This window comes from Sander lucioperca, chromosome 14 (assembly GCF_008315115.2).
Source record: "Sander lucioperca isolate FBNREF2018 chromosome 14, SLUC_FBN_1.2, whole genome shotgun sequence".
NCBI lineage: Eukaryota > Metazoa > Chordata > Actinopteri > Perciformes > Percidae > Sander > Sander lucioperca.
In genome coordinates this window covers 32,525,514-32,551,752 of record NC_050186.1, presented here as the reverse complement: position 1 = coordinate 32,551,752, position 26,239 = coordinate 32,525,514, and the positions used below count along the sequence as shown (strand labels likewise).

At 40.1% G+C, this 26,239-nt stretch overlaps 2 protein-coding genes across 7 annotated transcripts in view; both read left to right on the top strand.

Moving 5' to 3' along the window:
- The window catches only part of tln1 (talin 1), a 118,829-nt gene extending 106,212 nt beyond the window's left edge, over positions 1-12,617 (top strand). For all 3 annotated transcript variants that reach the window (XM_035991143.1, XM_035991141.1, XM_035991142.1), the window contains 4 exons: positions 1,297-1,359; positions 2,286-2,468; positions 10,606-10,731; positions 11,148-12,617. In XM_035991143.1, the coding sequence (XP_035847036.1) occupies positions 1,297-1,359; positions 2,286-2,468; positions 10,606-10,731; positions 11,148-11,282 (507 nt within the window). In that variant the 3' untranslated portion in view covers positions 11,283-12,617. The remainder of the gene's footprint in view (positions 1-1,296; positions 1,360-2,285; positions 2,469-10,605; positions 10,732-11,147) is intronic.
- Positions 12,618-19,466: 6,849 nt separating this feature from the next.
- tpm2 (tropomyosin 2 (beta)) overlaps positions 19,467-26,239 on the top strand; it is a 44,987-nt gene continuing 38,214 nt past the window's right edge. For 2 of the 4 annotated variants that reach the window (XM_031287370.2, XM_031287371.2), the window contains exon 1: positions 19,467-19,749. In XM_031287370.2, coding sequence (XP_031143230.1) covers positions 19,636-19,749 — 114 coding nt within the window. In that variant the 5' untranslated portion in view covers positions 19,467-19,635. The remainder of the gene's footprint in view (positions 19,750-26,239) is intronic. The other 2 variants (XM_031287368.2, XM_031287369.2) reach the window with 1 other exon arrangement.

Genomic DNA, 26,239 nt, shown 5'->3' with positions numbered 1-26,239 from the left:
GTGTCCCATAAAACCTTGAATGACTATTGCAGTGTCCCCTGGGTCAAACCACAGATTGACTGGACTATAAAGGGGCTTTGGAGAACTATTATTCAGTAGCTGCATATAGAGAGGAAAAACTTGTGCATAAATGACACCACTATCTTAGAGTAGAGGTCTTCACGGTCCATAAATTCATGCCTGAACCCCAAAAAGATCCGGAAATGAATGAAATTGAAGCTAGCTGATCATTCTGTGACAAAGAAGGATCCATTGTTAGAGTTCAGTGCTTTGGGGAGCACTGTTACCTTAAGGAGGACCGAGATAATGCGATAATGTGGCTCCTGAACAAACAGACTGATGCATTCAGGGTCTGCATGCCTAATTGGGGCACAGTCCACCATGTTAGGCCGTGATGCCCAACAGTTGGGGTTTAAAAGTGAAGAAAAGCCCCTGTAGAAAAGAGGTTGACACATAGGTAGTCCCTATGTTATTAACTCACCATCCAGTGTGTGTAATATAAACTAAAGTTCTGGCAAAATTAGTCAAAATTCAAAAAAAGTCAAAATTAAACATTCTCCAGGGAGAAGGAGACAGTATGTACAAACATGCCACAACCTGAGGGACAGTGAATGACCGACACACACACACACACAAAAAGATCCCAGTTTTAAATATCTGTACATATTCAATCTTATGTTAAATTTTACTGTCTTTACATTTTTATTAGAATTTACTTTTTGTTTCATATTGCTTAATAACTATTTTTTTTATATTTGCCATACAAATAGATTTATAAAATGATATAAACCCATCCTAATATTGTGTTAATGTACATATAACTGTTTATTGTGTACAATGATGCTTTGGCAACATTGTTATAGAAACTTTCATGCCAATAAAGCCCCTTGAATTGGTCTGGCAAGAACAGAATTTAGATATCTAATCAAGGTGGAGTTGTTAAGTTTAAACTTATTCTACTGGTGTTATAATTTTATCAAAAAAACTTGAATATGTGTTTCCAAAAACCAATCCTGCTGCGTAGATATGCCTTCATTATTTGTCCTTATCTCTTCTGTCCCATTCCGTTACCCTCAATGATACTTTCCTTCCTAACTTCATGTTTTCTACTTCAGGGATGAACCAAATGGAAAACCCCTTTACCTACATGACATTTTGGGAGCCTTTTTATCTCCTAAGCTTAATTTGTCCATCCATTTTATTCTTATCCCCAAAAAACCAGAGGCCTGTGTTCTACATTCCCGTCTGTGCTTCAGCTACACAGACTTAAATACAGTTTTTTTCCTGTATTTTCAGGTGGGAGCGATCCAAGCCAATGCGGTGGATGATGGACAGTGGTCTCAGGGGCTGATTTCAGCTGTAAGTCTTTCCCCTCAAGGTTTATTAAGGAATGTTTATTGTTGTTAGCAGAGTTGTTTCGATGCCGGAAGTGCCTCCGATACTGCCTAAAATGCTGGTATCGCTATCGGCGAGTATGTTAGTCTATGCATTGATCTGATACCTCGTAATTTAGCCCCGAAAAAAAATCCACTCTAAAGTAGCTAATTTATGTACTTTTTCCAAGTAGACAATAATAAAAAAAAAAAGTTCTTTGGCATTTATTCTCTGTAACCCGAGTCAGGCCATACAACAACGATAGCAATCATATCACATTCATACAGGGTAAGTAGCAGGGTTCATACGTTTTGAAAAAACCTGGAAAAGTTATGGAATTTGAAAAATGCAAATTCCAGGCCTGGAAAGGTTTTGGAAACATAAAAAGACCCAGAAAGTTTTGGAAAAGTCATGGAATTTTTTTTTAACACAGCATAATAATATGTGATTAATAAATGTATTTCACGTCGTCCTAACCTCACCGTTCTATTCGGGGTGCGATATTACGACTCCCACTATGAACCACATACATTGTCATTCATTTTATTGTTAAACCTCTGAGGGTAAACTTTAACACAGATTTTTATTCTTATTGTATAATGTCGACTGACATTTTCAGGAAAACATAGTCATGGAAATTTGCCAAAAAGTCATGAAAAAGTATTAGTTAAAATGCGTATGGACCCTGAAGTAGTATACAGCTGTTATTAAATTATTAAAATATTTATATTTTTTAACGCGCTGGTATTAGATCAGTACTCTATATCGGCCGATACGCAAGTTCAGGTATCAGAATATGTATTGGAAAGGAAAAAATGGTATTGGAACATGTCTAATTATGAGTTATTAGTTTAGTAGTTTCCAGTTTATTGAAGGTAAACATCTCATGGTCGCTGCCTTTGACTCCTCAGGCGCGAATGGTTGCGGCAGCGACCAACAACCTGTGCGAGGCAGCCAACTCTGCGGTGCAGGGCCACGCCAGCGAGGAGAAGCTGATCTCGTCAGCCAAGCAGGTGGCAGCTTCCACCGCTCAGCTGCTGGTGGCCTGCAAGGTCAAGGCTGACCAGGACTCCCAGACCATGAAGAGGCTCCAGGTCAGCACACGGACACAGACACACACACACACACACACACACACACACACGGACACAGACACGCACACACACACAGGAACACACATACACACGCACGGACACACACATACACACACACATGCACGGACATACGCACACACACACAGGCACACACGCACGCACACATACAGACGCACACAAGCACAGACACACACGGTTAGTCTCACACACACACACACACAAACACACAGTCTCACACACACACACACACGCACACACAGTTAGTCACACACACACAGTTACACACACATTTCTGTTTGTTGAACATACTGTGTTGTTACTCTGGCACTTAAGGACACTTTATTTAGTTGTCTGCCAAATAAAGGACCTAAAGGACTTTTTAACAGTTCCCCATCAGCAGATGGATTTTATAGTGGTTTAGCATTGGGATTCATGGTAAATTCAGATGTCTAATATCACACAGTCCTGTGGCTGCTCTGCTTTGCTTTCACACCACAAACGGAACAAATAGAGTATAAAACCAGACTTTCATCTTTAAATGTCCTCAGTATTTTCTACAGTACGTCATAAGCAGACTCTTCTTTTCTCCCCCGAAATATGACTTAAAGAGTAATTTCCGTATTCTTCAACCTTGACCCTATTTTCCCATGCATATGTATCTAAGTGACTAATGTTAGGATCCATTTGTCGCTGTAGCAAAACTAGCCTCAACTTTAGCCTGTCTGCATCCAAAAGTAAAGTCTATGATAATGACAATGGCAAAGTGTAGCTCGACATTTTGTTGACACAATTCAGAATTGCACTATTGAAAATCTGTCTGTAAATTGGGATATCTCTGTGTGTCCCAACACATGCGCAGTACAGCAGCGGGTTTGGGGAGTTGCTACATCGCTACAAGGCTCATTGATTGCAGTTCACCAGCTAAAACTTGCTGTCACAGACAAATGTTAGATCAGGGGTGTCACACTCAATTTTACTAAGGGCCACACTGGAATTGAGAATCACAATAAGGGCCAGACATGTATAATTTACTGACTTGCTTTTATTTAACCAAAAAAGTTAAATATCTTTGGCTGTATTATTGCATGTCTCATATAGTTTTCTCCCATACAGTTTGGTGGACATAAAACCCTAAAAAAGTCGGCAAAAGAAGTTTCTTAGTCGTCATAGAATTTAGCAAACCATGAAAAACAAAGATTACATTTTTAAAAGCAGGCTACCACGCAGCCAACTCACAACAACCTGTTTCACAGCCTGAATGTGTAAACTCTCTGGCTGTGTGGGAAATTCTGAGTCTCAAAGTCAACAAATCTGCCAAAATCTGCTTTGAGTTTCCTAACTTTTTTTCTGTGGTGCACAACTAGTCGGGTCAAAAACGCCCAGGCTCTCAGCCTCTCCAGTACCATGTTTTGTTGCCTGCGGCGCACACTGTAGCAGAGATCGCTTCGGCGCCTTCGCGAGCCGCGAGCGAATGTGTCAAGCCAGGTAGGTGTTAACATACAGGAAGGCCACAAGGCAGTCATAACTTCTCAGCTGTGTCTAGAGCGAGACAGGTGATCAGACACACGGACAGAGACTGGCAGAGTAACACACACATGCGCGCGCATGGAGAAATGCGCGTCTGGTATGAACAGCCAGGCGTACGATCGGGCACCAATCTACGCTTCATGGCGCTTCGCCGGCGGTGTGTTCCCGTGGGGCTCTCCAGCACGTTGTTTTGTTACCGGTGGTTGTGCACATTTCTCCGACCGTTTAGGGGACACGTTGAATCTCCGTACGAGCCGTAGCCAAATCGTGCCTGATTAAACCTCGCAGCAATATGAGTTTTATAAAAAATAAATTACAAAAAAAAAACACATTCACTGCCAGGCCCATTACCCATATAGTAGTAGTAGTAAAAAAAACTGCCTTTGATCGCAGAGTACAAGTTCTGCTGCAAATGTTTAGATAAAGTAAAAATTGAGGCGCTATCAGCGCGCTGGAAAGTTAAAGAAATAATAATGTATTATATTTTCTTTGTGATATGTTGTGAGTAGAATCTGAATCGGCAGCGTTCTCTGTCAGGTAAATGTAGTAGTACAATGTTTAATATACAGTTAGTTGCATATTAAGTGCTTTGGGGTCCCTCTGTAAGTTATTTCGTAGTACAGTGGTTCTGGAGAAAGTGTTTTAAACAACACAAAGGTTTCTGTACTCCAAAATACCCAGGAACTCCTCTCTACCCACTCGAGTTCCACACCACTGTCTCCCAGCACGATACCTCGCGAGATTTCAGAACGAGACTGAGCCTGTCAGCAACAAAAACGGCACTTTTAGTGGACGTTCATTGACTGTGCGCATTTGCCCTATATGATCACATTGAAGCCTGGTTTGTGGCTGCCAGTTACAGCGTTCTCACCCAATACTGGACCAATTTCAAAGATTTTTGTTCACATTATTCACTTAGTCACCAATGCCTGGGAAAATAGGCTCCAGGTTCAAAGTAATTATGCTGAAAATAGAGGCAAGGAATCTGCGTTGGTTACCATTGCAACATAGTTTGTTTGAACTTGAGCCATTTACTCGAGACCAGGGAAGCCAGGGTTAGGTCCAAAGTGATCTCCCTAACCCTGTAATCCTGCCTGGTCAGACCGACAGTACCTGCTGAGGGAACAATAGTCACATCACAACGTTAGTCATACTGCAACAGCTGCTGGATAGTCTATTAATAGGCCCCAGTTTGAGTGTTTAGGGTTACAGGTGAGCTGCATGATCTGTACAGCTGCTACATCAGGATTACTGTGTTCTATATTTAGCACAGGTAAGAGTGCCTTTTACATGCTGCTGCATTTCACTATTTTTAATGAGACACTTCCTGGACCGTAGCCAGGATGTCAGACTTACTGAGGTCAAAGCTCTCCTCAAGCCCGCTGCATGCAGTTCTAACCAGACTACAAAAGGAAAGTCTTTTACTTATTTAGATTTTTCATTTACAATTTTCTCAAGTAAGTTGTATTTCCCAACATGACGGTCTAAGCACTCTCCACAATGCAAGGAATAAAACTGTGAAATGTGTGGAGATATAGTACTCCGATTTTAAATGTATTTAGTGTAAAAACACACTGGAATTAGCCTGTTTATTTTAGTTTTTAATTGTAGAATGTTACATCAGAGGACGTGACCTCAGAGTCTCAATGGTAGCTGCAGCCGTAGATACACCAGAGATCTAGTATTGCATTTCCATAAAGTCAGAGCATTCTCATGAGACAAAAATAAAAAAAAGAGCAAAAGAGGCTGAGATTTCCTGACCTGTAGTCCCTTATATGACCAAAGATCCAAACACACTGTATACTACATTTCCTATCATCTTTTTGGTTGCCTGGTAAATGGCCACATGTTTCAAACTTACATTTCACACCTGAAGTTTGTTAGCCTGACAAGCCAGACCCACATCCAGATGTTGGGTCTGGGAACTCACCATTGGCAGGGCTCAATCCGAGGGGCGGGATAAACGGTTGTCTTTCAAATTCCCTCTGCACTCGTAGCCAACCAGAGCAACGCTAGTTGATAGATTAAACCTTTGCCGTATCCGGTCGGCAAAACTCCGAACACATCTTCCTCTTTTAATAATGACCGCCAGCATCAGCAGCAGCCATCTCCTTTGTTTTCAAGTAGCAGGGAATTCACGCGGAACCGTCGCCACTCTTCCCTCATTATGTTAAGCCCGCCCACCGACTCTATACACGATGTGATTGGCATGACTAGAATTTGGTTTTTCCAGCTCGCAAGACTACAGAGAGTTGCTAGACTGATCCTGGCAGCTAGGGTGGTCTAGATTTCTAGGCTAGAAGTTTGTAACTCGGGATAGAAACTTCTAGGCTCCAATGTGTATGTATGATGTAAAATAAGACCTGGATACAGCGTTACAGGTGGAGCTCCGTTCACTCCTATGAGAGTTCATCATGGTTCATTATGTGGTCCATAGGGCAGGCGCACTAGAGACTTACGCCCTCCAATTCAGCTACTTTCGGTTTAGCGCACCGCTAGTCTCACTTTGCCAGCCCTTCCTCCACAGCGCTGCTAAGGAGGATCTGGCTAGTCCACACAGAATTCCGGGATGTGAGAAAAACGTGCTCTGGTTTATTGGCATTACTTTAAACCAATCACAGCCGGACGGAGCCACGGTGCCGCTGCTAAATAGTCTCAGGAAGGAACTTGTTTTGGTGGAGCATGTCTACATTCAAAAATAGTTTTAGTCGTGCAACAGAAAACTCAGATTGGACAGATAGTCTAGCTAGCTGTCTGGATTTACCCTGCAGAGATCTGAGGAGCAGTTAACCATAGTCCTCACAAATCCACCAGAGGTTAGAACGCCAACAAAAAGAAAGAGGAAGGGGAGGGAGCAATCCCAGAAGAGGAACGTCGTGGATATAGACTAGCGCACCGCTAGTGGGGATCTGGGCTCCAAGCCCAAGCTGAGTTCACCCTGATGACATCACCATCAATCAATCAAGCTTTATTGATATAGCGCCTTTCAAACATAGCAAAATGCAATTCAAAGTGCTGGAAAGTGAGGTGGATTTAGAGACTCACTAAGACAAATACAATATGGGTAGTTTAAAAAGTAAAGGGTTTAAAACAATATGAATCATTTTACAATAATATATATAAAATAAGACACTAAAATAAGTATAAACACTAAAAACGATGAAAGTATAATGATATTGTTTTTACAGCCTGCCAGTAAACTCACCTTTATATTAGGGCTGCTCCATTATGGAAAAAAAATCATAATGATGGTGATTATTTTGGTCAATATGGAAATCACGATCATTTAACGATTACTCATTGCCTTTGGGAAAGGTATTTTTAAATGATTGAACTTAAAACTGTGAATTCCCTTCATACTTTTCCCGTTTGAACATTCTTTTTTTCATTCAGAACACAAGACAACAGTTCACTTGCAAAACGTAACGTGTAAAATAATCGTTTTTCTCGATTACTCTGTTTTTGTGATCGTTAGGAGCCGACATCGTAATCGCGATTACAATTTTGATTAATTACACAGCCCTACTTTAAATGTAAAATTGGTGGAGTGCTTCTTTTCCTCCTTGACTGAAAGCACTGATTCACTGATGATAAAGTAGCGCAGAGGGCTTGACCTTTTATGTGTAACTGATGCAGTCATTCCCAAGACATAACACAAACTACAAGTATCTCCTGTCACCTCATCCACCCAAAAATACTATATTGAAGGCTGTGTGTATGCTAGCTGTGAGCACATCAGCCTGCCCTGGCCATCTCATATTCTCTGATCCAATCAGCAGTGGCTTATCTCCTCCTCTTCTGGGCCTGCAGCTGCCACCCCAGTAATTCCCATACACTTATGTCTACAGCTCTGGAAACAATCCACCAGTCCGCCCATGGCACCAGAACTGGAAACATTAACCCTGCTCTATGATTACACCAGCAGCATTTGCTCTCTTCGCTCTTTGCCCGTGGTGCTCTTTAAGGTTGTAATTAAGTGCTGAGTAACGTACAGTCTCTCCGTTGAATGTGTGACTATCTGAGGAAAGGTGCGTCTGTTGGCTGATGGCAGCACGTGGTCGAGGGAAAGAACCGGCTTATGCACGGAGTTACCACTTTATTTTAGATCACCGAATAATGCATGTTGTTTAGCACACAACCTGTGTTAGCATGTTATTCCAAAAGATTCCAAGATGGTAATCCAAATGGCTATAGCCTTGTTGTCACGTTAGATAAATGGCAATTAAAGGAATAGTTTGACATGGGGAATATGTATTTGCATTACTATCAGTATTGGAATTGGGATCATACTTTAAGTAGAAAGTAGTTCCAATGAGAACTGTCGACAGTGAGGTATATTGATTTTTGTCTTTAGTTGTAACATACAGAGTTGAAGCATAACACAGGGGTCTTCATCGTTCTTTAAGCCAAGGACCCGTTGACTGAGAGAGACGGAGCAGGGACCCCCTACTACATACAGTATATTGTATAAAATGAAGTTACATATTAAACTGGGCCTACAATAACGTGTAGGGCGGCATAAAGCCTTTACACATACCTTTTTAGTGCATAGAATACTAAGCTAATAAAAAATAATTGTAGGCATGAATTTTAAATTCATGAATGAATTGAAAGCACAGTGAATTCTTAGAATGAACTGTGTCTGTGGATGGCTATCGTACCTATAGGCCAGTAAGCCTATCATCAATGTATTTTATAATATGTTGGATTCATGTAAAGACATTTTAATTTTTGAAAAAAAAAAACGTTCCAATATGGTGTCCCCCCCCCCTGCAGTAACTCTAAGGGCCCCGGACTCCCTGTTGAAGATCTGTGGCTTAACACACTTACTGTACAAGAACCGTACGCTGTCTGACAAAAACTTACCCTGCACGGCAGCTGGAGTCACCCGATATCACACGGATATCGCGGAAATCCGTCTTTTCGGGCTTAAGCGATGCGTTTGTGTCCGAGCCTCCGTGACTCGGACCCATCAGCGCCCGGTGAGGAGCTACTGACTGGCAGCTATACTGCACAGTTGTCGTTTAGGGGTGTGTGACGACACGGAGAGGCGTAACAATGGCGGTTCCTAAAGAGGTTAGCGTAAATGCTGCAGCAGCATCAGTTCTATCCGAACTGGAGAGTATTTCTTCACTGAAAGAAGAGCAAGGAACAGTACTGAAGGCTTTTCTCGATGGAAAATGTGTTTTAACTCTTCTCTCGCCTAGCTTTAGCAAGAGGTTGATAGACAGATGGTTCATTCAATCACCTGCCAGGTATTTTTTTGAAAGTGCCAGCCAAACATTTTCCAAACCGTCTCCAATGGCGGCTTCTCGGATAGTTCTGCGTTACAAACCATCAGGCAGAAAACCAAAGACTTAATAAATTCAGAAACCCCACTAAATTCTGAGGGACATTACTTTGTTCTTTCATTTTGTTTTGCAGGAATAGAATCCTTACAATGACAATTCATTTAAGGACAACTCTGTCTACAGACTCAAAATTAAGCATTTTTACTGTATGAGAATTTCCTAAATTAAATTCCAATATTTGTATTTGTGTGTGAAAGAGCATATTTCAGTTAAACATGGTGTTGAGTTGCTCTTTTAACAATGGATTTGATGTGCATTTTTAGACCATCAGCCCCCCTCCTGTGACAGTCCCAGTTTAGTGTGTGGCCTCTGTGTACAGTACAGCCGATGAAGGGAGATCACAGTGTTATGTTGTATGTCAGGGCCAGAATAACAGTAACATTCCAGCCAAAGATAAACCAGCCGAGAAGGATTCACTAATGTCTGTGTGACGGTACCATCCTCTAGTTCCGCTCAGTGTCTGATTTCAGCCTGCGAAGCCGCAAAAGGAGAGAACTCCTCTTTGTTTGCAGCCGAGCTGCCCTGTGAGACAAATGTTTGGCTTTGAGTGGAGTACAGCAGGCTGCTCCTCGTTGCCTTTTACAGTTATTCTCAGGCACTGAGCAGGGGGAAAAAAACCTGTTATGGTTTTCTCTTGAGCGCTGGTGGAAGTTACCATTCCCTTTCCAGGAGTTGCTGTTCACAGAAAGCACAGTTAATGTGTCTGCTGTCTCAAGTCTCATGAGTCTGTTTGCAATGTAAACATACAGTACAAAGCAAATGCGTCCGTCAGTCAGCGTCCACTAAAAGTTCTGTTGTTGCCACTGACACGCTCAGATTATTATTTTAAGTGTCTGACAACATTATGAAAGGATCCCTACAGAGATAGACCTTTTAGTTAAAGAGGAAGATCCTTTTAGTTTAACATGAAACAGCCCCAAAATCACCATCACCAAACTCCACCAGACTTCTATAGATGAACTATAGAAATTCAGCGATTAAGTGGAAGTGGATCTGCTGGTGATTTGGGTTCTTGGAACAGTGGGAAATGTTGTCCCAAACTGTCTCCCAATTAATTACGTTCCCCTCCAGGCTCAGCTCTCGCTCCCATTTCTCTGTGTCATCTTTTCTTGATTTTTGTCTGGGTGGGTGGTGATGACAAAGGAGGGGGGGAGGGGGGGCGTTCATGTTGCGAGTTGTATGTCATGTATGTTGTTAAAAAAAAAAAAAGAGATAAAAATAGTTTACCACAACAAAACAAATCCTGTGTGTCTCTACAGGCTGCTGGAAATGCGGTGAAGAGAGCCTCTGATAACCTGGTGAAAGCAGCACAGAAAGCGGCGTTTGATGCCCAGGATGACCAGGCTGTGGTGGTCAAGAGTAAGATGGTGGGAGGGATCGCTCAGGTGAGTCAAAGAGCCCACACACACACACACACACATAGCAGGAGCACACACATACAGCAACCCCAAATACTGGATGTACGTATGTACATACATGACTACTTCAAGTAAGTACAGATATAAAAGAGAAACAAACGGTCAAATAAATACTAAAAAAATTCAAAAGTGCATTATAAATTAAAGTTTTAGCATAACTTACTAAAGAAAACATACTACCTTATTTTTTTACCCAAGATTTACAGTGACGACTGCTTTTGTAATTGTTGTGCATTAATAATAAAAAAACCACACAGGTTAGATGTATGTATTTTTACAAAGAAGAAAAGACTTTTACAAGTCAGCCAGGGAAAACACTGGCACGGTCAGCCGTTACATTTAGCCTTTGCGATTGGAAGCTGACGGCCTGTGTTGTTCCTTAGATCATCGCTGCTCAGGAGGAGATGCTGCGGAAAGAAAGGGAGCTGGACGAGGCCAGGAAGAGGCTGGCCATGATCCGACAGCAGCAGTACAAGTTCCTGCCCTCAGAGCTGCGGGAGGACGGCCAGGAACAGTGAGAGTGTGTGTGTGTCTGCGTGAACCACACACACACACACACACACATCGGTAATGCAACAGTGATCCGTGGAATGCTCAGGACCTTCCCCCAGCTCCATGTAGGGAGAGGAGGCTTCATGCTTCAGCAGAAACGTAACATTAGGCAGATTGACTCCCAATTCCACAGTGATGCATCAGGAGGGCTATTATCAATCTGTTTCTGTATTTAATTTCCAAAGTCAAAAATGTAATGACGCCAATGATTATGAATTTTGATAATACAGAAATATATATATATGTATACCTTAAGTCCTTATTAAGGTATCTGTGCTTTTGATTATATGCGGTCCTATACTTTTCAATATATGCTTCTCTTTCTTCGTCCTTTTTACCTGGACTGCATGTCTTTGTTGTGTACATGCTGCGTGGCTTCGTAAAATAACAAAATCCTGCCATTAAGTTCTGCTACGATTTAGGCTTCTGTGCACATGGTGCATAATCTATGCAACTTTTCTATGCAGATGTTTTGTGTGTGTGTGTGAACCCGTTTAGAGGCAAAGAGACACGACGTGTGAGTGAAGCAGAGGTCTGACGGATCATATCTAGTATGTGACATGTCTTACTGTTTAAATCTGAAATATGGACAATGAAATCAAAAAGTTTTAAAGTTTAGATTTGGAAAAATTAACTTTGCGATGGAACAAATCAGAGTGGGGGGGGAACATTATTTTTCTAAAGATTGAGCTATGAAATGTATTAAATACGTTTTTTTGTGTGTTTAAAGACTATGAAGCCATATATTTAACTTCAAGACGTTTGACATCATATTGACTGTATGTGGGTGCTCAGTGTTTAGGAACATGTTATCTGTGCCAATATTAGGGCCTGACGCAGTGCTTTATACTTTCTGGACAATTGCTGTCACAGTACAAAGCCACGATGCTAGTCTAAGGGGATCATACTACTTTCTGTCAGATGTTACATACATAAAGTTCTGTGTTTTTATCTCTACCGAGGGCCCGAGGTAAGCTCACTCTTTGATCCCAGTGTATCAGTTATCAGTGCCTTCATAGAACTTTGTAAAAGTTATAAACTGATACCAACCATGTCCCCTCTAGATGCACTTCATTCATAACGCTTTACAATAATTTATCAGAAGATTATTTAAATCCACCCCTAGTGTCTTTATTTCCATGGCACAGCTAAAGCAGCATAATCAAAAAAATGACTGTAATCCTACAAAGCTTTTTTTTTTTTTCCTCTTTGGCTCACATTTTGACTTAACTTACAGCAGCAGCAGCTGATGGCCACTGTAACAGAGATTTATATTCAATAAAGCCAGTTTTCAAGTGAAACTGTTGACATCCATTTCTTAACATTCCCTCTTCTCACCCTGTTCACAGGAGAAGGGTTCCTCGACCAGAGTTGTCTCAGGGTTACACCCGTGTTTAGCTACTGTAGAGATCGGGGGGGGGGGTGGTAATACTCTTCAAACCATTCTGAATGAAGTATTGTGGTGCTGCAGAGACGTCCCGGCCTACAAATCCCATCCTACAGACTACAAGAAAACATCTTTGTTTGGTACAGATCCTCGCTTAAATCACTATAATCATTTGAATTTCTTAAATCTTAATATTAATCTTAATATTAATTAATATAGAGAATATTTTACTCATATGGTGCAGCCCTATATTGAACTATATTTTATTTAAATGTAAGTTTTCATAATCAGCGGGTGTTGCTGCTCTCAAAACTCTGCTCGCTTTGGGAACTTTGAGCTAGCGAGCTCCACGCTGAAAATGTCACGTTTTGAAGAAAATTTGGACCGTGCAACAAGACAAGTCTGCTTGGTTCTCTCAGGGAATGATTGTAAAGATTTATAAAGAATATGTTCAGGTAATTTCCTCTCTAACTGGGACGTTTTGGGACTGATTGGTGCGGACAAAGTACACACGGAGAGACACTGGTAAGAGCCAATGAGGTTTAACCATGTATCAGCTAATTTAAATAGCTCACCTTACTGGATTGTGTCAACACTTAACTTTATATGATATTGTATTCGGCGTTTTGGTTTGTGTTGCAAATGTTCCACCAAAACAAGTTTCTTCCCGAGGCTAGTTTACAGTGGCAGCATCACTGTGTCTGGCGCTTAGCCCCGCCCAAGACGATTGTGATTGGTTTAAAGAAATGCCAATAAACCAGAGCACGTTGTCCTCACATCCCAGAATGCTGTGTGGACTAGCCAGACCCTCCTCCACAGCGCTGTTGAGGAGGGTCTGGCTGTGCGAGAATACTGCGGTATAAACAGTGGTGGGAGTAAAGTAAAAGTAAAAAAGTATTAGCATCCGAAAAGTAATCATGCAGAATGGCCTTTTCAGAATAATGTAGGTTTATTATATAATTGCATCATATTTATTGATGCATGTAGATGTATGATTACTTTATGTTGCAGCAGGTAAAGGTGGCTAATTTAAACAGATATACTGCCAGGGTTCTTAATGTATAATAACATCATTATTGATCTATTGATTTTGTCATCTGAATCTGAAAGGTAACTGATAACTACAGCTGTCAAATAAATGTAGCAGAGTAAAAGGTCCAATATTTACCTCTGAGGTGTAGCGGAGTAGAAGTAGAAAGTAGAATAAAAAAATACTCAATACAAGTACCTCAAAATTGTACTTAGGTACAGTCTGCTTTCCACCACTGACCATGAATGTTTAAATTTTTGTGATCAAATGTTTTTTTTATTTTTTTAAATTGCACAAACATTTAAAAATAAACAATGGGAAAACAAAGACAGAAAACTTAACAGACCAAGTTACATCACAATACAATTTAAAAAAAAATAATAATAATTTATAAATAATAATAGTCAAAACCTTCCACCCAGCCCCTACAGGTTCATGATGAGAAGAGCAGGTTATGATTCATCTATACAATGACTACACCAGATTTGGTAGAACCTCAGGTTGTCTTCCTTAGCCCCATTTTTACTATTTTTATTTATTACACTACTTTTGTGAACCGAGGACTTTGGTAAACTCATTTCAAGCACCAAAACAATTCGTTCACATGAGTAAAGGTTCATTCTTACAAGAGATTTAAAGAATTTTTTCAAGAGTGAACTTCAACTTTTCAGCTTCAGTGCCAAATGATCTCTACACGTTGCTCAGGGACAGAACGCTGAGTTTGTTCTGAACATTTTAATATGAAACACAAGGGGATCAGTTATATCTAAATACACTTAAAGGACAATTCCGGCGCAAAACGAACCTAGGGGTTAATAACAGATGTGTACCCACTCTGTCGTTCTCTGGGACATGTTTTCATGCTAATGAAATGTATTTGTAGCTTGAAACAAGCTAGCGCGGACCGCTGATTAGCTTACAACGCTAGTATTCGGGGCACAGGGAAAGTAAAAACAAATCACTATTTATACCACTAAAAAGGCTCAAAATATCACCAAACTTCAACGGTAGCATAATGAGGGTCCCTAAATGTTAACAGAAGCATTGAGAACATTGTAAGTGTACAGACTTATTAAAAAGATAGTTTAGAAAGACAGTAGCTCCCAAGACGGCGGCCGCCTGTATACGAGAACGTGACTGTCTTTATAATCTATCTTTTCAATAAACTGTACACTTACAAAGTTCTCAATGCTTCGGTTAACATTTAGGGACCCTCATTATGCTACCGTTGAAGTTTGGTGATATTTTGAGTCTTTTTAGTGGAATAAATAGCGGTATAAATTTGTTTTTACTTGAACAAAAAATGAAAATTCAGTTCCTGTTTTTATCTTTGTTGATGTCAGACTTGATGTTTAAGAAGGTGTAGAAAGCCTGAATATTATGCTTTATTATAAGGCAGCCACAATAAAGTTCATAATCAAGGGGGGGGGTAACTTAACAAACAGCCCATTTGTGTGACGTCCTGTTATGTTCCTAAACCCCCCAACAAAGCACAAGTACCGTTTACAGATTTCGACGTTTCCAACTGCACTTGCAGGCAGCTTAATTGAGAGAGAGAGACAGAGACAGACAGAGACGAGTGAGACATGGTGAGTGCTTTGTTGTTGCAGGAAACATTCCGCTGTTCCCCAAACTCCCGGGCAGTTCAGAGCTTGTTTGGTGTTTTAAAATGAAAAAAAAAAAAAAACTGACGCGCAAAGCCCGACGCAAGTGTCTTTGCTAGTTTAAGACCGATCGACGCAGTTGTAAATTTCCCGTCCAGCGGCCACATTGTTTTAAACCATTCAACTTTTAAAATGTTCAGCTCTTTCAGCTAATGATGGGACTTCTTCAACTTTTTTTCTACTATTATACTTTTTAAAATATTAAGCTTTTTAACACTTTTTTTTAACATTGAAGTCAATGAGAGCATGCTTCAAATCCTTAAAATCTTCTTCTTTTTCGCTCTCAAAAGATTCAGCTCCTTTGTACTTTCACCTACAGACACCAAACAAACTTTAAAATGTTCACAAAAGCTTCAGGTATTAGGCTATATCTTTTCAGTTTGATATCTTTTACAGTTTTTGTGAGAAAGCCGTTTAAGTTTAGTGATCATTTCAGGATTTTTCTGCATTTCTAATGAGTGTGTGTTGCGTCTGCCAGAGTGGATGATGTCATCAAGTAGAGTGTGGAGCCTTAAAAAATTATCTTTGTCCCTTCTCTATAAATTGCTCTCACACCCACAATTTTTACTTGTCATACACAAATCTATACATGCAAAACACATACAAAATGTATACATCAAAACATAGGTATTTTTGTCTAGTTTCAGCCAATGTGCTCAGTTATGCGATATGCCTTATACTTTTGGCTCGGTGAGCTTCCAAATGACAAGAGTTCCACATCTTCCTCCATTCGCTGCCCTGTTTAACATTCTCCACATTTCTGAGCGAAACGCAGAGCGAACCACTTTTTTAAATTGCTGATATGCTCACATTTTTAAGTTTATCAACATAAATTTTAAATGAATACGTTCACAAAGGTCGTGTGTCTCTAATGGTGAAGTCATTGTTTTGATAGCATGTACTGTTGTGGATTTATTAAGGCTTGTTTGAAGGGTTCTCTCACACTGTCTCTCACTCATTAGCATTAGCAGGTGTGGTGATTAATGATCAAAGACAGGCTTTATAAGTGCTGAAGGAACATCTGTTAACTATATAGATGATAGTGTAGTGGATATGGCACGTGCCTTTGGTGTGGGAGACCTGGGTTCAAATCCCACTATGATGCTTCAGTCAATGTGTCCGTGACTGAGATGTTACTTCACTTTTTCAACTATTCTCACTACTTCAACTTATTCTTAAGGATTTAAGCTATTCAACCAGTTTAGCTTTAGCAATTCAGCTATTCATGTTTTATTTTGGCTCTCTACGTAACTTCTGCATACGTTCAGCTATTAAAACCATTCAACTTTTAAAATGTTCAGCTCTTTCAGCTAATGATAGGACTTCTTCAACTTTTTTCAACTATTTATACTTTTTTAAATATTAAGAAATGTTCAGGTGTTATTTATTCATTTAGTCATTTCAACTTTCATCTTTGACAGTATTACAGTTCATCTTCCAGCTTTTCTAAGAATGTATTTTAGCTCTTCACTTATTTAGGTAATGCAGTTTAGCTTCCATCTCTGACAATTTTTCAGTAGTGTGGTGCAATGCATTTGGGCTTTAAGATTTTTCATACAATTTGTTTCATATTTCTGCATATGTGAGTCATTATCAGTTAGAAAATATACTCAGACCTCACAATGTTCTACATATTTTGTCATTTTTCAACTTTTAAAGCCAACAATTCAGTTTAATGTCAACTTTTAACTTTTTAATGAAATTCATACTTATTAAAACGATTTCCACTTTTTCAACTACTCTCACTACTTCAACTTCTTCTTACGGATTTAAGCTATTCATCCAGTTTAGCTTTAGCAATTCAGCTATTCAGCATTCCCACGCATTTTCTGCAGGAAATGCATTTTCTAGTTCATAATTCAAATTGAAAGTCCAAAGAGAAAACAAAGCAAGATCAAATTAAAAATAGTATTATTTTACTACGCTACTAGGAAAAATCATGCCATAATTAAATGTGAAATGTAAAAGCTTAAATGGAAATACTTAAATTAAAATCTCAAATAGAAAAAAATAAATCATTTCATTTTAGCCTTTCCCTTTTATAATTTTCAATTTTCAATTTGACATTTTATCTTTTGAATTTTACGTTTTACATTTGACATTGACATTTTAAGATTCACCTTTTACATTTCGATTTAACATTAAGCTTTTCATTTAGAAGTGACAGCTGTCAATTTAAATGAGGAGGCGTGGCCCAACGGCTGGTGGGGGGGTCTGAAACCACTTCCAGCTGACAGCGGGGGCTGTAAGTATTACTGGCCGCCGGTAAGCAAGCGATCCCGGCCACCGCCTGTGGCCCCCAGACTGTTTTATGCGAGAAATTAACTGTTTTATGCGAGAAATTAACTGTGTACAGTTTGAATATGGGCAGTTTTACAAAAATTTATGGCCAATTGCACATTTGCTCCAATATGTTGTTGGACTTGGAAGCTCCAGTCTTAGGTGACAGTCAGCTGGCGGTGGCCGGTATCGCTTGCTTACTGGTCAGCCAGTAATACTCACAGCCCCCCCGTCAGCTGGAAGTGGTTTCAGACCATAGACAGTATATAAGAGTGGACCAACAGATCCCGTTGCTCTGGACGGAGACCAGTGAAGGATATTAGAAGCACTTTTCCGGTGAGCGTTACTGCGCAGCCTCCAACTGAGAGAGACGGCGTAAATATGACGTGAGCAACCTGTCTGAAAGTTGGAAGTCTTCTGGTAGCTGTGCCAAGAGAAATCTCAATCATTCCCAATCTTGCAGAGACGGAGAGCGTAGGTATATGTAAGGAGATAACATAGGCACAGGCTAATTATTGCTAACTAAAATGCTAGTTAACATTAGTAATTAAACTTAAACAGCTAATGGAAGTCCAAACTGCCTGAGAGCTTCTCCTGTACTATACGGTAATTCCTCTACTATGCGACAGTACGTCCCGTGGTTATGACACAATCGTTAGCCTATTTTTATAAAAACGTCTGCTACGGAGCCATAACGTGAGGTACAAGGTAATGGAGCTTTTTATACATTGTCGTGTTTCTTTAGAAATAAACAATGGACAAATGAAGTCTTTAAACGCTTCAGATGTAAAGTTATTTGCTGTCAAAGTGGCGTCAAAATGAATGGCAGTCAATGGAATGCTAACGGGGGGGTGAGTGCTTATTAGCATCAAAATGGCGCCATAGGAGGTTCGGGTTGTGAGGAGACGCTTACCCCCTTGGTTCAGACACCCCCACCAGCCGTTGGGCCACGCCTCCTCATTTAAATTGACAGCTGTCACTTCTAAATGAAAAGCTTAATGTTAAATCGAAATGTAAAAGGGGAATCTTAAAATGTCAATGTCAAATGTAAAACGTAAAATTCAAAAGATAAAATGTCAAATTGAAAATTGAAAATTATAAAGGGGAAAGGCTAAAATAAAATGATTTCTTTTTTTCTATTTGAGATTTTAATTTAAGTATTTCCATTTAAGCTTTTACATTTCACATTTAATTATGGCATGATTTTTCCTAGTAGCGTTGTAAAATAATACTATTTTTAATTAGATCTTGCTTCGTTTTCTCTTTGGACTTTTAATTTGAATTATGAATAAATATATCCTCCATACACGGACCCTTTTTTCCACCGTCAAACTAGCAAAAGTGGATTCGGACACGCCCTAAACGCACCTGCGCCAGGCGCTTCACGCCGTGCGCTTAGATCGTTAAAATAGGACCCTTAATATCATAAAATTACTTTTGATAGCCTACTTTAAGTTTAGTAAATATCAGGTAGCATACTTTAAGATTTTTACTCAAGAAATATTGTGAAAGGTGACTTTAACTTCTACCAAAGTCCCTTTCTGGTAAGATAGTCTACTAGGCTGCTTTTACTCAAGTACGCTATTTGCTTTCAAGTAGCCTAGCCTACTTTATACAAGACTGCTAATGTTCCAGGTGGAGCGCTGCTTTACACACGTGCTGAAAACACACACACACACACACACACACACACACACACACACACACACACTGAACTCTCGCTGCCTAAATATGGGCATCCTCGCATCCTCGTGCGGATCCTCACTGAAGGGGGGGACGTGTTGGGCTCGCGCAACTGCTATTCCATCCTCGAGCTCTCCCCGCGCCACTCAGCACGAGCGCTCCTGTCCACCTGAGTCCCTGTCACAGACCTCTGTCTCTGTCTCTGTCTCTGTCTCTGTCCGGACTAACCGAGCACACTTCTCCCTCTGCTGAGAAACAGCCCGACCTGAGGAAACATGGAGGCCATCAAGAAGAAGATGCAGATGCTGAAGCTGGATAAGGAGAACGCGATAGACCGGGCAGAGCAGGCGGAGGGGGACAAGAAGGGAGCAGAGGACAAATGCAAGCAGGTAGAGATAACACTACACACATCACTTTCTCACCTCTCATTACAGGTCGACTGTAGTGTCTTCTCAAAAGTTCTAGGTTTTTGATATTTTCCTTTGGTGCTAAATCTCGGGGAATAAAATGCATTAAGGATATGTTTATTAATGGACAGTGGTGGAAGAGGTATTCAGATCCTTCACTGCAGGAAAAGTACACATGTTATTTAGGATATGTAGTGGAGTAAAAGTGAAAAGTTTCCAGAAATATAAATAGCAAAGTAACGTACAGATACGTAAAAATATCTACTTTAGTAGTATTTGTACTTCGTATCATTGTACAACACTGAACAGTAGCAAAATGGCACACTCCAAGTCACATCCAGTGGTGGAGGAAGTATTCAGATCCTTTACTGCAGTAAAAGTACTAATACCACAATGTAAAAATACAGTTACAGTAAGAGTCCTGCATTGGAAATATTACTACAGTAAAAGTGTATAAGTATCATCAGGAGAATGTAGTTGTTGTATTAAACCATTGTGTAAAGTGTGAAGGATCCAACCAGTTGTGTGTTTAATGGTCTAATCATCTCAGCTGGACTTGTAGCCGTTATATTGTTGGCTAGTTTACTTTAGAATCAAACATCAGATTTTATAAACTACATGTGTTTTGTGTGCAGTAATCTTAATGTGTAAAGTAACTAGTAACTAAAGCTGTAACAGATGAATGTAGTGGAGTAAAAAGAACAATATTTCTCTCTGAAATGTAGCAGAGTAGAAGTAGAAAGTGCCATGAAGACAATAGACTCAAGTAAAGTACAAGTACCTCAAGATTTGGACTGAAGTACAGTACTGGAGTAAATGTACTTAGTTACATTCCACCACTGGTAATGGAGCACTTTTTAAAGCAATGTTTCAAGAATATGAATAAGAAAATGAAAGTTAAACTGGAATATGAACGTAAAAGAAGAGCAAATCTTGAGTCTGTCAAAAGTGCTGAGGGAAGACTGAGGAAAACTGAGACTGGAGGGTCTATGAACTGAGGCTCACAGCGGGATAACAACTGCTTAGAGCGGTGGTTCCCAAAGTGGGGTCCAGGAACCCCCAGGGGTCCTTGAGGGGGTTTATTTTCACCATAATCCCGTCCATAAGTAACACAATAACAGAATGTATGGCTATTTTTGGTCATGGGTTTCATACATCTAAAAGCAAAAATCCTCTCAGCTGGGGACCCTGCTGGGACCAGATCTTATCAAGGGGCGGGGGGGGGGGGGCGTCTGTTTAGGAGTCCTTGGCGTGAAAAAGTTCGGGAACTAGGCCTGCACGATTCAGGGGAAAAATCGGAATCACAATTTTTTTGCTTAGAATTGATATCACGATTCTCTGCCATGATTTTCTTCTCATGAAGTGTAATCTTTATTGCACACATGAACCATGACAAAAAACAAATTGGCAGTACCAAACATAGATTGTTTTTGGCACCTATAGCACATTGATCATCACCACAAGCCTGTAAACATAGAGGCTTCAATGAGTAAAGAAAATATAGTCCATACTGGCCATTTAAGTACAGTAGGCTACCAAAAATAATGACATATACATAGAACTAAATATGGCCCTGATACAGGCTCTATCTGAACTCCTTCAACATGTCTTTACATCATTAAAACATGTCAATGTCAAATGCTTTCAATAAATTAATTGAAGGATAAAAAAATAAAATCGAAGTCATTTAAAAAATGAAATCGTGAACAGGGGTGAATTGAGATCGCGATTTATCCTGCAGGCCTGTCGGGAACCATGCCTTCGAGCATGACTGAGAACTTTTGAAAGACAAAAGATGACATTCTTATTATGATTTTGAATTCATAAGCAATAGAACACTCAAATAAATATATATATATGTATATAATATTTGGCTAAAATTAGCTAATGTTAACAAACTTATTTGTTAACAGCGCAGAGTGGTCACACTGTAGCATCCTGTGCTTTTTAGGAGAGATTTAAAGGTTTTGTTAATCACCTTTGAAGGAAGACTTCTGGTAGGCCTATAGAGCTCAACAGTGTGGTTCTGGAAGTACAAATCCCATTGATTGACTCCATAAGGATTTTGTTTATCAGCCATAATTTCTAACCCGTCTGAGGTAGACTGACCACGAGCTCTGAGGTTGTGTAACAAACGTTTATGCTCCTGAAGAAGCTAGAGGTCCGTATGTAATCAGACTACTTTAAAGAAAAAAACATGTTTAATTTGCGATCTTATGGTAAGAGGAACTTCCTCTGTGTGTCCTGTGGGTTTGTCCACGTCCACGTCTCTTCAGGAGACTAGCTGCAGGTCCTGAGTCTGTTGATTCCACTGGGAGGAGTGGACGTGAACACAGATTATGAATTCTTTCCCCCGTAGTCACCAAAGTAAATATTGGAGCCATTTCTCACGAGCAGCCTCGTTTGAACGTTGTTGGTATTGTGCTGTTCTACAGTTTGAAAAACATAGCCACATAGTGTTTTTCATAAGTCATTTTTATAGGTAGATTCTACAAGTGAAGACCAAATATATTTAGATTGAACTACCATTAGGCCAGTGAATAAAATCTACTGTATGTATAAATATACTGTATAAGTATATAAATAAGGGAGACAGTATTTCCCCGCAGTGTGGAGAAGGCTTGTTGGAAATAGAACTTGACAGTTAAGTGAATAAAGTATAATAAGTTTAACATTGTTAAAAACAATTTAAAGTAAGGGTGTGCTGGGGAGACATGACCTGAGTTTTCAGACCTGTACACATACATTCTCACAAAGGTTGGAATGACCCCGGGATTTCTCTCTCTCGCTACCCGCGGGACAAACTTGATATTATATGAAGAATGAGATTTGTAAAATTCAATAACGTCAGTGTAACACTTAAATATTGTGCTGTTTTTTATGTTTATTTCATATCAGTTAGAAGTTCTCTGTATTTGGCTTAAACACCTGAGGACTGTGGAACTTCTGCCTTTTGAATTCTTCTTGATCTAAGTGCTGCCATATAATTGATCATGACATTTTGACTCATTGTCTGATAGACGATACAGTGTACTGCAAGGCTCCATATTGTTCATATTTTCAATATATATGCTTTGACTGGGTCCTAACATGTCATTCACAAATTATTTAGAAAAGCCAACATTCCAACATCCATACAGTGGCTGTATTCACCTTTAACTACTGTTCCCCAGAGTCCTCATATCCTCACAGTTTTCCTTGGATTAGGGCGGCATCTAAATCACGGCTGCAGCTGCCGCCGTGGTCCTGCTCCACGCCCTGCTACGCCCTGTTTGCCCTGCTATGCTATGCAACGCCCTGAACTGCTACAACTACTATTTCTAGTCATAGTTCCATTATCTTTATTGTGACTATAATTGCCACTGTTCATCACACCCCCAACCGGCACCGTCAGACACCGCCTACCAAGAGCCTGGGTCTGTCCGAGGTTTTTTCCCTAAAAGGGAGTTTACAGTGATATGAACGGATAAATATAAAACAAACAGAAATATTTAAAGTGTTGTACTGACGTTATTGAACTTTACAAATCTCATTCTTCATATAATATCAAGTTTGTCCCGCGGGTAGCGAGAGAGAGAAATCCCGGGGTCATTCCAACCTTTGTGAGAATGTATGTGTACAGGTCTGAAAACTCAGGTCATGTCTCCCCAGCACACCCTTACTTTAAATTGTTTTTAACAATGTTAAACTTATTATACTTTATTCACTTAACTGTCAAGTTGTATTTCCAACAAGCCTTCTCCACACTGCCACACAGCGGGGCAATACTGTCTCCCTTATTTATATACTTATACAGTATATTTATACATACAGTACACTATATTGTATTCGCTGGCCTAATAGTAGTTTAATATAAATATATTTGGTCTTAACTTGTAGAATCTTCCTATAAAAATGACTTATGAAAAACACTATGTGGCTATGTTTTTCAAACTGTAGAACAGCACAATACCAACAACTCTCTTGGCGCTGCCTCATTGGAATGAACCTGTCTGTTCATTTCTACCTGTACACAGTGCACTTCAGGTTCAGGGAAATACCAAGCTGCATTTGTCGTTATAATCAAAGATTCTGACCAAAGACGGTTTAGAACCGAGACGCCACAACTCAGAGTAGTTTCCTGTCTCTGTGTCCCGTGGGCTCCGTCACCACCACACCTCTTCAGGAGACTAGCAGCAGGTCCTGAGTCTGTTGATTCCAACGGGAGAAGTTAACGTGAACACAGATTATCAGTGATTCTTTCCCCCCGTAGTCACTAAAGTAAATATTGGAGCCATTCAACATGCAACATATCTACTAAAACATTCTGACACTAAAATGGCATTTTTCAGATGGACACATCAGGAGAAAATGAACTTAATTTGAGACCTGTTTCTGTCTCAGGACCAAACTCTCGTGAGATCTGGCAACACAGAGAAGCTAACGTCAGCTAATGTTCGTGAACACTTACAAAACTAATCTCCGTGATGCTAAATATGTCATTTAGCTGTCTTGTTAGCAAAAGAACATAATAATAATAAATTATTCACATATAACTTTTCATCCATTCACACGACGTTCACTACACGTTCAAACGAGGCCACGCCCCTTTAGGAGACAGGAAGTGTGTACCGTTTCATACCGTTGGCCCTGCTTGAAATGTGCTACCTTTAGTTTAGAGGATCTTTGTTAAAGATTGCATTACACACTGCGGCAATGGTATTCAACGGTCCATACTTCCATACTTCAACGTGTAGTGAACATCGTGTGGATGGATGAAAAGTTAGATTTACCTAATATATTCATATTTTCTATTTCTAACATTAGCTATTAAACAGCTAAAAGCCATTATTAGCATTATGAAAATGTGTTTTTTGTTAGGGCGAACAATAGTTTGTTGCTGAGACAGAAACAGGACTCAGATAAAGTTAACTTTCTCCTGATGTGTCTGTCTGAATAATGCCATTTTGTTCTGGAGATATGTGGCTCGTGAGAAATGGGTCCAGTATTTACTTTGGTGACTACGGGGGGAAAGAATTCATAATCTGTGTTCACGTCCACTCCTCCCAGTGGAATCAACAGACTCAGGACCTGCAGCTAGTCTCCTGAAGAGACGTGGACGTGGACAAACCCACAGGACACACAGAGCGATGTGAGATGTGAGCAGACAAACAATCTGAAAGCAAAGTCATTGACATAAAGCAATATTTCCTTTAGGGCTGCACGATATGAGGTAAATATGCAAATTGCAATAACGCTGTTGAATATCGCAATAACGATATGAATTGGGATAAATAAACAGATATTAAAGTGTACTCAGTACTGCATTTCTGCTGCTTCCACTATTCTGCTAACATACAACATATTTAAAACAGATGAAAGGAAATCATTCCCAACATTCTTCTTTGAACAAATTGAACATTGAGTTGAATATAAAAGGCCCCACTAAGAAAAATTGACAGTTACATTTTAAAGTGCAGTTTTCTGCTGATATTTTCTTCCAACTAATACAAAATATCTCGGAGTGTCTTACATCGCAGCGTTTAGTGATGTTTATATTACACAAGTTGATATTGCGATGACGAGGGGGGGGGACAGTTAGAAAAAATGTTTCATGATAATAAAGAGGCGTGGTTTACTTCATAGTGTTCATACTGTGTATTTGTGTTATTATATTATCTGGGTCACATGACAGTGATAGAACCAAAAGATGTATCCTGGAATTCCAGACAAAACTAATCATTCTAAATTTGAGTGAAAGACACAATTATAATGTTAATCACAATTATTTCTGAGACAATTCATTGTACAGTAACTTTTTGAACCGTTCCAGCTCTACGGACATCACCACCCAGTTCACTCGTGGCTTTTCAGCTTAAGAACTTAACGGATGAGCGGCCGTCTGTCCTGCGCCGCTCCACAGTGTCAGTTACAAGATCAGATAGCAACAGTTGCAACTGTCAGTGCACATAGCTTTTGTTCCCAGGGGGACCCCGTGCTTGGAGCTATTACAATGCCTGCTCAATCACTTCTCTCTGTGGAGGAGCATTAAATACCGGCATGTCTATTTCTGTATCCCTCTAAAGATCCCCCCCACCACCACCACCACCTTCTTTGAATTGTTGCTCCTCTCAGAAAGACAGTCAAGGCTGTTGGTTAGCAAGTTGGGACTGTAGGCTCGGGACCGTCCCGGGGCTATTTGTGACTGAGAGGCCTTACATGGCTACGGGCTGGGAGAGGACTGTCAGAAGTGATATAGAAAGGACATTTGTCCCGGGGACATTGTGGTCGGGCCACATCACTGTCATTTACAATTGGCTTTTTATAGTTCCTGGAGCTGTGGTTGCAGGCCCGTAGACGGGGGGGGGGGGTTTGAAAGACACCCCCCGTCCCGCCCTGCCCCTCACTGCCAAAGGTCCATAGTTTAAGTCCGTTCATTGGAAAGCAAAAGAATAAAGTTGAAAATGGTAGCTCATCTTGTCGTGAACAAGAA